Consider the following 14687-nt stretch of genomic DNA (forward strand, 5'->3'; position numbering starts at 1 on the left):
CCACATTTTGTTACGTTACAGCCTTATTCTAAAATGGATTCAAAACAAAACAAAATCCTCATCAATCTACACCCAATACCCCGTAATGAGAAAGCAAAAACAGGTTTTTAGAAATGTTTGCAAATGTATGAAAAAAACAAACAGGAAATATCACATTTACACAAGTATTCAGACCCTTTACTCAGTACTTTGTTAAAGCACCTTTGGCAGCGATTACAGCCTTGAGTCTCCTTGGGAATGATGCTACAAGCTTGGCGCACCTGTATTTGGGGAGTTTCTCCCATTCTTCTCTGCAGATCCTCTCAAGCGCTGTCAGGTTGGATGAAGAGTGTCACTGCACAGCTATTTTCAGGTCTCTCCAGAGATTGTTTGATCGGGTTCAAGTCCAGGCTCTGGTTGGGCCACTCAAGGACATTCAGAAACTTGTCCCAAAGCCACTCCTGCTTTGTTTTGGCTGTGTGCTTAGGGTCGTTGTCCTGTTGGAAGGTGAACCTTCGCCCCAGTCTGAGCACCTGAGTGCTCTGGAGCAGGTTTTCATCAAGGATCTCTCCGTACATTGCTCTGTTTATCTTTCCCTCGATCCTGACTAGTTTCCAAGTCCCTGCTGCTGAAAAACATCTCCTCAGGCATGATGCTGCCACCACCATGCTTCACCGTAGGGATGGTGCCAGATTTCCTCCAGACGTGGCGCTTGGCATTTAGCCCAAAGAGTTCAATCTTGGTTTCATCAGACCAGAGAATCTTGTTTCTCATGGTCTTTGTCCTTTAGGTGTCTTTATGGAAACTCCAAGCGGGCTGTCATGTGCCTTTTACTGAGGAGTGGCTTCCGTCTGGCCACTAACATAAAGGCCTGATTGGTAGAGTGCTGCAGAGATGGTTGTCCTTCTGGAAGGTTCTCCCATCTCCACAGAGGAACTCTGGAGCTCTGTCAGAGTGACCATCGGGTTCTTGGTCACCTCCCTGACCAAGGCCCTTCTCCCCTGATTACTCATAAATGCTGCAGAAATATTTTGGTACCCTTCCCCAAATCTGCGCCTCGACACAATCCTGTCTCTGAGCTCTACGGACAATTCATTCGACCTCATGGCTTGGTTTTTGCTCTGACATGCACTGTCAACTGTGGTACCTTATATAGACAGGTGTGAGTCCTTTCCAAATCATGTCCAATCAATTGAATTTACCACAGGTGGACTCCAATCAAGATGTAGCAACATCTCAAGGATGATCAATGGAAACAGGATGGCCCTGAGCTCAATTTCGAGTATCATAGCAAAGGGTCTGAATACTTAATGTAAATAAGATTTTATTTTTTCATAAATGTGAAAAAATTTATAAAAATCCGTTATCGCTTTGTCATTATGGGGTATTGTGTGTAGATTGATGGGGGAAAAAATTAATTATTACATTTTAGAATAAGGCTGTAATGTAACAAAATGTGGAAAAAGTCAAGCGGTCTGAATACTTTCTGAATGCACTGTACATCCATTCTCAAAAGAGGTTATACACACACTTCTCACTGCTACTGGACATAATGTCAAAACACAAGGTGGATTCACAGAGTTACATTCGGCATGAAATGTCCCACACACACACACAGTTGATATAGGGAATGTGGAGAGTTCCCGCTGTGTCCCCATGCTCTGTCCCAATCTCCTCCTGTGGTCACTGTGCCCCCGTCCTTCCTTGACTGTACTGTCTCTGTAAGCCACGTTGCTTCAATGTCATTGGGTCTTGCTTGCAGGAAGAAGAGGTGGAAGAGTTTAGGGTAAGTCCCCTGGTAATAGTCCAGTTATCCAGTCACCATGCACCCCCCCCCCACGTAGCCAGTGTCCTCCCAAACCGCATGCCCCCTACATGTATCATTCAGTCCCTAACCCTTTCATTCACAGTGTGCGCCTGTCTCCATCCTTTCCCAAAGGTCACCATTGACTCTTGAGTCCGTTTTGCGTTGTCTGTGCATCCTGCCATTTTCCCCTGATTTTTGATTTTTCATTCATTTCATTTTCTAACCCTTTTTGACTGTCTTCGTCAAACAGAATGTTATTTTTGTTATTTATCGACCCATGTCTAAGCATGGTGCATCAGCGTGAGACGGCCTTGTTGCATGGTTGTTATAACCTGCTGTGCTCTGTATACAGTCAGCAGCAGAATGGTGTTTTAGTGACCTGCCCATAAAGTGTTCTCTCTGAATGTCCAGAGTGTATGCCACAGTGACCGTTTAACAAGGTAGTGCTAGGGTTGATACTGAGAGGCTGCACAAACACCATAACCTGCAGCATGTCTATTAAGTGCCTCCACTGGAGTCCTGGAGGACTGACCCCGTCTCCCTCCCTTCCTCTCTTATTCCCTCCGTTCTTCACTTCACCCCGCCTTCCATTATGCCCTGCCTTCCTCTCAACCCTGGCTCCCTCCCTCCGTTCCTCATTCCATCCACTTCTCCTCTCCTCCCTCCAACACCCCTTTCTCCTCCCTCCATCTGTCCCTCCCTCTCTCCAGGTCTCTGAGTCAGGGCAGCACCAACTCCAACATGTTGGACGTGCAGGGCGGGGCCCACAAGAAGCGCGTGCGTCGCAGCTCGCTGCTCAACGCTAAGAAGCTGTACGAGGACGCTCAGATGGCCCGTAAGGTCAAGCAGTACCTGTCCAACCTGGCGGTGGAGACGGACGAGGAGAAACACCAGATTATGTCTCTACAGTGTGAGCCTGTTTACAGCACATGTGAGTCTACACCGTAACCACACTGTCGGTGGCCACATGCGACCCCGTATGACACTTATAATCACCTAGAATCACTTAGAAACACCAGGTGTTACTAGGCTATATCATCCCCTTGCCGTCACTGTCTGTGGCAGGGTTGGGTATACTCTCGGCTCTGATGCTCCCAGCCTCCCGCAGAGCTCTTCTCTCACAGAACTGAAGGTTATTTTACTCTCCTACAAAAGGCACACTTTAATAGTAATTTCAGTTGAGAGAGCTGTGGGACAACATTTCCTCAATGCACTTGTAATGAAGTTGTGTTTTTCACTTGAGCGTTTTGACACTTATCGGGTGTTTAACTTGCCCGACACTGCCACCTAGTGGGCTTCAGATGTTTCACAGTTGAGAAGAACCTTCTGCATTGCCCTATTGAGAGAGGAGGGGGTTATGCCTTGTTGTTTAGAAATGAGTCAAGTGTACAATTAAATGTTTTTCATACAAATATACCCATTTCATTAATCTTCCTATAAATGTGTAAGATACATTTCAATTTCCTGTCTGTGACTACCTTCTTTATTTTCCCCTCTCTGTGTTTTCTATATTTACACACCAACCCTCTGAAGTAACTCATCTCCTGGTCAGGCCATTGATAGCGCTGCTGTTTCTGTTATTACTGTCGGGAACATAATAATCTTGCAATGCCTGGTGCAAGATTCATTATTTCCTGTTTCCATGACTGCAGTGTCCAAGAACCTGAGCGAGCGCCGGTCCACCAAGTCGGACATATCTCCTGTGTCGCTGCGCTCGGCGCTGCCCGGGGGGAAGGCCCAGAACCGCGTGTCCCAGGTGCTACAGATCCAGGTACCCCTCTACCCGCAACGGAAGAAGAGCACCGCCAAGGACATTCACGCCGCACACAGTGAGTCACTGGAACTGTTACACACTTCTAGTGTTGCAAAATACCTGGTGCCTTTCACAAAATTCCCAGGTTTTCCAGAAATCCTGGTTGGAAGATCCTTGGGATCAGGATGGAATAAGCAGGAAATCAGGAATCTTCCAACCAGGATTTCAGGAAAAGCTGGGAATTTGGGAAAAGTTACCTGAATTTTACCGAATTGCAGAAGACACATTTGGGTTGAATGCATTCAGTTGTACAACTGAGTAAGTATCCCTTCATGAATTTTTCCCCCAAATGAATTGTTAGTTACAGTATACTGACAATATATTGGTCCCTAGAAATAGCATCAGAAGATATGGTATACAATTCCAGGACAATCGAGTTTGACTACAGTATTTCTTTGTCAATGTAAACATGTTGCGTATTAGTGAGTCATTGTTAAAGATGAGATTGTGATGTCTTGTGGGTGATCTTTTTTTATTTTTATTTTTTATTTTATTTTTTTTATCCAGGAAGTCCAATTGAGGCCAGAAGACCTCTTTTTAAAGGGAGACGTGGCCAAATTGATAATATTCTTGCTCACTCTCTAACAGTGTATATCTCTGTCTCTCTCCCGTTCCCAGACTCCAGCTCTCCCCTTGTGATAAAGAAGCCTCCCAGCTCCCAGCTCAGCCAATCAGAGGACAGTCCCTGGAGTGGGAAGAGGTCTGCTGAAGACACCGTGTCCATCGTGTCCTCCCTGCACTCCAGCCCCACCATCTCGCCACAGGGCTCCCCGCGCAAAGGTCTACATCCTGGTTACTGCATATTACATTACCCTCCGCTTAAAGCATTACCATCCTGGCTACCAAGGTTGGGGTCAATTCCATTTCAATTCTTGTCAATCCAGGAAGTACACTGATTCCAATTCTCTTCAATGCTTTTCAATGAGGAAAATTTGTCATTGTAATTTGGTTTACTTGCTGAATTGACAACAATTTAAGTACAATTGACCCAAACCCTGCTGGCTACTGCACATTACCTTACAGCTTACATTATTACCTTGCATCCTGGCTGCACATTACCTCTCACAGCAGCATCTACTCAAATCCATTAATTCATCTCACAACTAAACATAACCCATCTCGTACCCATACCTCAACGTTTGTACCTCACAGTCCGCACCCTCTGTATCAGCACCTCCAAACCAACATCCCTCACACCCAAAATACACACACATACATACACTGCCCATATACTCAAGCGTCTTCATCTCACCTATCCATACTGTAATTTAGTGTAATCTTTACCATCAAGCTCCTCAATCATTCTCCCTGTCTCTCCTGTTTGTCTCTAGTGGGTGGCATGGCCAAGCCCCAGCATAACTCCAACAGCCAGATGAACATGTCTGGCTCGTCGTCCTCTCTGACCAGCGAGGCCAGCACCAAGGCAGGCACGGCGGGAACCCGCAGCTACGGCATAGGTGGGGCTCTCCTCCACAAGAGGTTACTGCAGATGACCAGGCAGCACAGCAGAGACAGGGAGGAAGACAGGGACAGAGAGATGGAGACAGAGCAGGCAGTGCTAGGGAGATGGAGCTCCCAAGGCCCCCAGGCAGGTCCAGCGTTCAGCCCCAGGTCAGGGATGATGAGCCCTCTCAGGGCTCCACTCCACTCCGGGCCCCATGAAGACCCAGGATCAGGGTCCGCAAAGGCCACCAGGCGAGGGACGCCCACTCCCCAGACAGAGACCCAGAAAGGGCCAGCGCCTGTAACCCCCCCCATGCCCAAACCTCCAGATTCTCCATTGAGGAAGAGGTTGAGGGAGCTTTCCCCATTCAGGATGCTGAGGGAGAGGAGTCAGTCTAAGGAGAAGTTGGGTGCATTGGTGATGGTTAGGCCACCAGTGGAGGATCAGGGGCAGACAGGGTCCTCTAAGGCCCAGGAGGGTAGCCCAGGACAGGGACGTGCTGAGCAGGCTAAAGGTCAGGCCAGGAGGTCAGCCAGCCCCAGCAGGGCCTTGGCATGGCTCTGCAGAGACAGACACAAGAGGAGAAAAACTATCTGACAGACAGACTGAGACTACAATACTCCCTGTGTAGAATACGAAACACAAGTTGGCTGAGAGTACCGAGATAGACTGAGAAAGTACATTCTGTGTGAAGGGAACTGAGGAAATATTGCATGTGTACTTAAAGTTTTGTCATGAGTTTTCAGCAGTTCATTGAAAGATGGTGAATGTGTTCATGTACTGTATGGTGCATGTTGGTTAAGGTTCAGTTGATCTACAACAATGTAACAACCTATGCATAATTATTCATAGAATGCAGCTAGATTTAATATGAAGTACGATCTTCCGTTTTAATAATTTGTTAATTCAAAATTTCACTATTGCAATATTTAATAACTGATTCTTAGATATTGGACTGTATTTATTACATTCACAAGATAAGAAAATGTTTAGGGTAAGTAGGTTGTGTTAAAGAGAGTTCACAGGTCAACGGCAATGTGATTATAAGGGAGCTCCTGTTTTTCTATTGTTTTAATGTTGATTATTTTTGGTTTTTGATGAAGATGAAAGAAACACTGGATTCTTTTTTATATACAGTTGAAGTCGGAAGTTTACATATACCTTAGCCAAATACATTTAAACTCAGTTTTTCATAATTCCTGATATTTAATCTTAGTAAAAATTCCCTGTCTTAGGTCAGTTAGGATCACCACTTTACTTTAAGAATGTGAAATGCCGGAATAATAGTAGAGAGAATGATTTATTTCAGCTTTTATTTCTTTCATCACATTCCCAGTGGGTCAGAAGTTTACATACACTCAATTAGTATTTGGTAGCATTGCCTTTAAATTGTTTAACTTGGGTCAAACGTTTTGGGTAGCCTTCCACAAGCTTCCCACAATAAGTTGGGTGAATTTTGGCCCATTCCTCCTGACAGGTGTAACTGAGTCAGGTTTGTAGGCTTCCTTGCTCACGCATACTTTTTCAGTTCTGCCCACACATTTTCTATGGGATTGAGGTCAGGGCTTTGTGATAGCCACTGCAATACCTTGACTTTGTTGTCCTTAAGCCATTTTGCCACAACATTGGAAGTATGCTTGGGGTTATTGTCCATTTGGAAGACCCATTTGCGAGCTTGCGACCAAGCTTTAACTTCCTGACTGATCTTGAGATGTTGCTTCAATATATCGACATAATTTTCCTCCCTCATGATGCCATCTATTTTGTGAAGTGCACCAGTCCCTTCTGCAGCAAAGCACCCCCACACCATGATGCTGCCACCACCATGCTTCACGTTTGGGATGGTGTTCTTTGGCTTGCAAGCCTCCCCCTTTTTCCTCCAAACATAACAATGGTCATTATGTCCAAACAGTTATATTTTTCTTTCATCAGACCAGAGGACATTTCTCCAAAAAGTACGTTCTTTGTCCCCATGTGCAGTTGCAAACCGTAGTCTGGCTTTTTTATGGCGGTTTTGGAGCAGTGGCTTCTTCCTTGCTGAGCGGCCTTTCAGGTTATGACGATATAGGACTCGTTTTACTGCAGATATAGATACTTTTGTACCTGTTTCCTCCACCATCTTCACAAGGTCCTTTGCTGTTGTTCTGGGATTGATTTGCACTTTTCGCATCAAAGTACGTTCATCTCTAGGAGACAGAGCGCGTCTCCTTCCTGAGCGGTATGACGACTGTGTGGTCCCATGGTGCTTACACTTGCGTACTATTGTTTGTACAGATGAACGTGATACCTTCAGGCGTTTGGAAATTTCTCCCAAGGATAAACCAGACTTGTGGAGGTCCACAATTATTTTCTAAGGTCTTGGCTGATTTCTTTTGATTTTCCCATGATGTCAAGCAAAGAGGCACTGAGTTTGAAGGTAGGCCTTGAAATACATCCACAGCTACACCTCCAATTGACTCAAATGATGTCAATTAGCCTATCAGGAGCTTCTAAAGCCATGACATCATTTTCTGGAATTTTCCAAGGTGTTTAAAGGCACAGTCAACTTAGTGTATGTAAACTTCTGACCCACTGGAATTGTGATACAGTGAATTATAAGAGAAATAATCTGTCCGTAAACAATTGTTGGAAAAATTACTTGTCGTGCACAAAGTAGATGTCCTAACCGACTTGCCAAAACTATAGTTTGTTAACAAGAAATATTTGGAGTGATTGAAAAACAAGTTTAAATGACTCCAACCTAAGTGTATGTAAACTTACGACTTCAACTATATATATATATATATATATATATATATATATATATATATATATATATATATATATATATATATATATATATATATATATAATACCTTTATTTAACTAAGCAAGTCAGTTAAGAACAGATTCTTACTTACAATGACTGAGATGTTGTAAACATTTCTCTCGTTTTTTGAACGATTTAATAAACAATTTCATTAAACTAGTCAGGATCAGTGTTGGACATGCTGCTGGCCTGCCTTTGTAGTGAGATTGTAGTACAAAGCAGTGTCTCCCATTTAGTTTGTTACATGCTGTGTGTGGATGAAGACAACTCCAGGCTGATCATCTCGTCCTCTCTCCCCAGGCTATGCCCTGATGCCTGCAGTGAAATCCGACAACCTGTCCGACTCCAGCCACAGTGAGATCTCGTCCCGCTCCAGCATCGTCAGTAACTGCTCTGTGGACTCAATGGCTGCTGGCCCTGCAGAGGAGCGCCACGGCACCAAGACCAGGGACACCACTGAGACCCCAGGCACCACCACGCAGCTCACACACACCGACTCTGACTGCAGCCAGCCCAGCACCAGGTAATACACATAGTATTAGACTCACACACACACGTTTTTTTCTTCTACCCTCATGGGGACCTAAAATGTATTTCCATAAAAAAATCCTAACCTTAAACCTAACCTTAACCCTAACTCCTAACCCTTTACCCTAATGTCGTGGAAATTACCACCAGAATTGTTGTGGAAATTACCACCAGGGACACCTGAAGTGAATCTTCTTTATTAACCTCTCTAGGGAAGGTGGGACGAAATCGTCCCACCTACGTAACAGCCAGTGGAATCCTGTGGCGCATTATTCAAATACCTTAGAAATGCTATTACTTCAATTTCTCAAACATATGACTATTTTACACCATTTTAAAGACAAGACTCTCGTTAATCTAACCACACTGTCCGATTTCAAAAAGGCTTTACAACGAAAGCAAAACATTACATTATGTCAGCAGAGTACCCAGCCAGAAATAATCAGACACCCATTTTTCAAGCTAGCGTGTAATGTCACATAAACCCAAACCACAGCTAAATGCAGCACTAACCTTTGATGATCTTCATCAGATGACACACCTAGGACATTATGTTATACAATACATGCATGTTTTGTTCAATCAAGTTCATATTTATATCAAAAACCAGCTTTTTACATTAGCATGTGATGTTCAGAACTAGCATACCCCCCGCAAACTTCCGGTGAATTTACTAAATTACTCACGATAAACGTTCACAAAAAAACATAACAATTTTTTAAAGAATTATAGATACAGAACTCCTCTATGCACTCGCTATGTCCGATTTTAAAATAGCTTTTCGGTGAAAGCACATTTTGCAATATTCTAAGTAGATAGCCCGGCATCACAGGCCTAGCTATTTAGACACCCAGCAAGTTTAGCCCTCACCAAAGTCAGATTTACTATAAGAAAAATGTTATTACCTTTGCTGTTCTTCGTCAGAATGCACTCCCAGGACTTCTACTTCAATAACAAATGTTGGTTTGGTTCAAAATAATCCGTAGTTATGTTCAAATATCCTCTGTTTTGTTCGTGCGTTCAAGACACTATCCGAAGTGTAAAGAAGGGTGACGCGCACGACGCATTTCGTGACAAAAAAATTCTAAATATTCCATTACCGTACTTCGAAGCATGTCAACCGCTGTTTAAAATCAATTTTTATGCAATTTTTCTCGTAAAAAAGCGATAATATTCCGACCGGGAAAGCGTGTTTACGTTCAAAGAGAGAGAAAATAAAAACATGGGATCCCCTCGTGCACGAGCCTCAGTCTGATGGTCCTCTGATAGACCACTATCCAAACGCGCAAATGTTTTTCAGCCAAGGGCTGGAATTACATCATTCAGTTTTTTCCCGGGTTCTGAGAGTCTATGGGAGCCGTATGAAGTGTCACGTTACAGCAAAGATCCTAAGTTTTCAATAAACAGAGCCAAGAAGCCCAAGGAATTGTCAGAGAGGGCACTTCCTGTAAGGAATCTTCTCAGGTTTTTGCCTGCCATATGAGTTCTGTTATACTCACAGACACCATTCAAACAGTTTTTGAAACTTTAGGCTGTTTTCTATCCAAAGCCAATAATTATATGCATATTCTAGTTACTGGGCAGGAGTAGTAACCAGATTAAATAGGGTACGTTTTTTATCCGGCCGTGCAAATACTGCCCCCTAACCCCAACAGGTTAACAGCAAGCTGGAGAGGTCACAGTCAAACCTAAATGCATAAAGTACCAGTCTGAAGTGAGCTCTGCCGGGGCAGTCCCGTTAGATCTCTTATATACTACTTACACAGACAAGTTATATTTGCCTGATTTAGCTTATTCATTATTCATTATTCATAATTAATTCATCGTTAACGTTTGGTTTGTGCGTGTGACTGACCAATACCTCACGAGGCTTTGCCTCTCCAAGCTGAGACTTTGAAACTGAGATATCCCTTTCCGTTCTCAAAACAATGTTCTGTCCGTACTGCTAAATTGCAGATACTGATTGTGAGGATTCCTCCCAGGCACGTTTAATCAGTCACTTGCATGAACCCAGTCAAAATCGTTATTAGTAAAGCACAAACGTAAAATGTTCCTTCACACTAACCCTAATTGTAACCTAACCCTGAACCTAACCCCTAAGCTTAAAATAGCCTTTGTCCCCATAAGGGAGAATTTTCCTTGTTTTACTATCTATCCCACAGGGATAGAAGAACCAACACACTCACTCACACACACACACACACACACACACACACACACACACACACACACACACACACACACACACACACATAATATACTTCCTCAAAGGAGTTCCAATAAGGGGTTCCAATTATGTGCTCGTTCACACTGTGAACAGGGAATCATAAAGAGGCCACTGTTTATCAGCATCACATGTTTACTCATGGTCCCAAATGAACTGTGTTGCTCATTTTATGTGCACAGCTTTTTAAAATTCCAACAGGTAAACAACCGCCTTTACTGTCCCTCCACGATGAGGCATCCCTGACATAAATACAATAAATAAATAAATAAATAATTTACTTCTTGACCACACTCTGCTTTTGTGTAATATTTCATTACCTGGGAACCTGCTGCGGCGTCAGTCGGTTCACTAAATCAATTTTATTTTTTACGCTTCGTAATAAACATTTCAGTGAATGAAACGCTGTCTGGTTAATGAAAGAAAGGAGAGGGAGCACAACTTTACTATATGGCGGGTACAGTGATAAAATCCTAGAAACACTTTGTGCTCTGCAGTGTTGTGAGACTGAGAGGTATTGGGATGGAGGGAGGAATCGTTCACCTTGTTGCTTTGTCCTCCAAGGTGAGAGGACATGGAACTCTTGTTTACTTTTTGATTGTCCTGCTTCCTTCGGTTTCATTGTGTTCTCTCTCCTGGTCAGTTATTGCTACTTGTTTCTCTGTTGGGTTCATCGTTCTTTTCTGTTTCATTGTGTTTCCTCCTCTCTCCTGCTGGTCAGTTTGTTGGCGCGGGGCCAGGTGATGCGGGGTTCCACCTTCACCTCCTCCACCTCCACAGAGGAGCTGACTCCCGACCACGTCTCCCTGGACAGTGTGGCCGACAGCGGGCGGGGCAGCTGGACCTCCTGCTCCTCCAACTCCCACGACAGCTTTCAGAGCTTGCCTGTCCCCCTGCTGGGCCGACCCCTCACCTGGGACCACCTAGTGCCTGGGGGCTTCCGCCACACCCAGCTAGCAGGGCCTATAGTGGAGGTTGAGGCTGGGCCGGCCTGGGTTGGGGTAGCGGGAGGACCGGGGGCGGGGTCCGGGGGAGGAGAGGACGCCAAGAGGCTCTCCAGAGACAGTTCCGAGCTAAACCAATCACGGCAGAGCTGGGCCTCGTCCTCCTCGCTGTCGGACACCTACGAGGGGAACTACGGCACCATCAAACGCCGCACTGCCGAAGGCGTCTCCGCCGCCCCTGGGGAGGGCCCTGACGCACCTCAAAGCACAGATCCCATCTACAAAATGGTCACCTCAAGCACAGAGAAAGGCCTCATAGGTGAGGGTCTTCTGTGTGTCTCTCCCATCAGCGCTACTGTGTTGTTGTGTTAGTGTAACTGTGAACCCCACTTGTGACGTGCTATGGGTGTGGTGTGTGTGGAGGAATGACAAAAGCAGATTCTGTTGTTTTTGATGCACTTGCTGTGCCTGGCCACTAGTCTCAAATGCTTGTGTTTTTTCACTCATGCTGCGTGAGACTGTCGTTGGAAGTGCAGTACAGTGGGGTCCCCTGCTTGTGCTTCTGCTATTTGCACAGCTGTAGTTTCATCATAAGCATGTACTATTACTCGCTCACATACTTAATTCTTCAGCTGGTCCATTATCTAACCTGTCAATCAGGCTTATCCTGTTTCAGTAATCTTCTGTTAATGGAGCAGAGACAGTGTTCTGTTAATGGAGCACAGTGTTCTGTTAATGGAGCACAGTGTTCTGTTAATGGAGCATAGTGTTCTGTTAATGGAGCACAGACAGTGTTCTGTTAATGGAGCACAGTGTTCTGGTAATGGAGCAGTGAACCGAGATAATGGATGCGTCCCAAATGGCACCCTATTCCCTAGATAGTGCACTACGTTTGACCAGACTCCACTTGGGACGAAGCCAATGTATTGTCCTCTGACTGGATGGACAGAAGGATTAAAAAGAGAAGTGCAGTACTGTACAGTACGGGCCAAATCTGCTGCTGCCATTTATCTCACCCGCCACGCCTGAGTATCTCTTTATGTGAGTGGTTTAGTTGCTACATGGTGCTGGTGAAACATCTCATTGATTTATTTTCTCCATTTTTGTTTCTTTTCTCCCTCTTTCCCTTCCTCCCCCATTCATCCACCGTCACCCCTCTCCCGTCTTCTCCCCCATTTATCCACCGTCACACCCCCCTCCCGTCTCCTCCCCCATTCATACACCGTCACACCCCCCTCCCGTCTCCTCCCCCATTCATACACCGTCACACCCCCCTCCCGTCTCCTCCCCCATTCATCCACCGTCGCACCCCCCCTCCCGTCTCCTCCCCCATTCATCCACCGTCGCACCCCCCTCCCGTCTCCTCCCCCATTCATCCACTGTCACACCCCCCCCTCCCGTCTCCTCCCCCATTCATCCACTGTCACACCCCCCCTCCCGTCTCCTCCCCCATTCCCGGCGGCCAGTGTACTGTGTAACCTCCCCCACCAAGGACGATAGGTACAGGGGGCCTCCCCCCACTCCTCCGGGATACCAGGGCCTCACCCTGGTCGATGGACAGGATGGAGCTCCCCTGCGACCGCCCCACTTGCGGCCGCCTGACTATAGTGTGGCCCTGCAGAGGTCTAAGCTGCTACAGAGCCCCGGAGGCCTGGTGGAGGCCCGGAGACTGGGGGTGAACCTCCTCCACCACGAATCCCAGGGCCAGTCCCGGCCGGCCAGCGTCTGCCTACAGGGCCTAGGGGATAGTGAGGATGGTACGTGGAGAACGACAGAGACCAGCCCCAGCCAAGGTTAACATGGAGGACTATAGCGCCAGCCATGTCGTACTAGACTAGACTATAGCTCAGGGGTCTATGTGATGCTGCTGGAGTGCTGTAGTTACCTTACTGTCAGAGTTGGGTTCCTGGCAGACGGTTCACCATTGAAGGGCTCAGATTTGGATGTACCTGGCCTACTGTTCATGCTATCTGTAATCTGAGTCTCAGCTTCTTGGTTCTTCTCTGTCTGTTATCAAAAATAAAAAGAAGAGGTCACAGGTTAGAACGGTAGTATTACTCATGTTTCTGGTCAGACTAGAGTGACACGATCTCATGCGAGCTGCCAAGATAGCGTGTCATAATGTCTTTGATACCGCTGTAAGATCCTCCTAGATTTTTGTCTGAAATCATTGTGTCAGTTATGGGGTTAACTCTCTCCTCTGGTCTGTTTCAGATGAGCAGGTGTCCGCGGTGTAGAGCTGGCTGGACGCCTGAACGGACACTGCAGGGCCGTTGGAGAGGGGGGGAGGGGTGGTCTAAGCTACAGCAGCTTCCTTGCTGCCTCTCCTCTGGGTTCACGCCCCTCTCTAGGCCCTCGGCCGACAGCTGCTCAATGCTAAACCAATGACGCCCCACAGAACTTGTACAATCGTCTGTTTTACTCCATTTTTAAATTGGTTTAGAGGCTCCCACGTTTTTAGACTCCCACACCCCTGAAACATAACTGTGTACAGACTGAGAAGTGGTGTGACGTCACGGCATATGGCTCAGGCGTTTGGGGACGCTGTGCTGAGGATGAAGAAGGGATGGACGATGCCCGCTGATGTGTTTTTAACAGTACCTCCGTTTGCTTTTGTGCTCTCTTGTCCCAGGTGTTTTAAATTAGTTTTTCCTCAGTCGTTGCTTGAAAGTGTTTTTTTTTTTTTTTTTTGCCGTTTGCTTGAAGCTCTCAGTTTTAAATGGCATGCGAACACATGTAATATGAGAATATCCTGGAAGGGAGAAAATCTGAACAATTGTTTTTCTTCTCGTTAGTTGATGAGGCAGAGATCAAGCAGGCTGCAGAAACTCTCCATAAATATTTTTATTGTGAGGGCAGTGAGTGGTGAGGGCAGTGAGTGAGTGAGTGAGTGAGTGAGTGAGGGCAGTGAGTGAGTGAGGGCAGTGAGTGAGTGAGGGCAGTGAGTGAGTGAGGGCAGTGAGTGAGTGAGGGCAGTGAGTGAGTGAGGGCAGTGAGTGAGTGAGGGCAGTGAGTGAGTGAGGGCAGTGAGGGCTGTGAGTGAGTGAGGGCTGTGAGTGAGTGAGGGCTGTGAGTGAGTGAGGGCTGTGAGTGAGTGAGGGCTGTGAGTGAGTGAGGGCTGTGAGTGAGTGAGGGCTGT

The 14687-nt window shown here is 46.0% G+C and overlaps 1 protein-coding gene across 7 annotated transcripts in view; it reads left to right on the top strand.

Moving 5' to 3' along the window:
- Window positions 1–14412, top strand: part of LOC115148552 (rap guanine nucleotide exchange factor 6) — a 131708-nt gene extending 117296 nt beyond the window's left edge. For 4 of the 7 annotated variants that reach the window (XM_029690529.1, XM_029690530.1, XM_029690534.1 and 1 more), the window contains 8 exons: window positions 1742–1765; window positions 2497–2717; window positions 3439–3615; window positions 4218–4379; window positions 4931–5056; window positions 8153–8375; window positions 11326–11867; window positions 13015–13591. In XM_029690529.1, the coding sequence (XP_029546389.1) occupies window positions 1742–1765; window positions 2497–2717; window positions 3439–3615; window positions 4218–4379; window positions 4931–5056; window positions 8153–8375; window positions 11326–11867; window positions 13015–13346 (1807 nt within the window). In that variant the 3' untranslated portion in view covers window positions 13347–13591. Of the gene's footprint in view, window positions 1–1741; window positions 1766–2496; window positions 2718–3438; window positions 3616–4217; window positions 4380–4930; window positions 5057–8152; window positions 8376–11325; window positions 11868–13014; window positions 13592–13762 lie in introns of those variants that run through there. The other 3 variants (XM_029690531.1, XM_029690533.1, XM_029690532.1) reach the window with 3 other exon arrangements.
- The last annotated feature ends 275 nt before the right edge of the window (window positions 14413–14687 follow it).

The sequence above is a fragment of the Salmo trutta genome, chromosome 15 (genome assembly GCF_901001165.1).
Source record: "Salmo trutta chromosome 15, fSalTru1.1, whole genome shotgun sequence".
In the NCBI taxonomy this organism is placed as follows: domain Eukaryota; kingdom Metazoa; phylum Chordata; class Actinopteri; order Salmoniformes; family Salmonidae; genus Salmo; species Salmo trutta.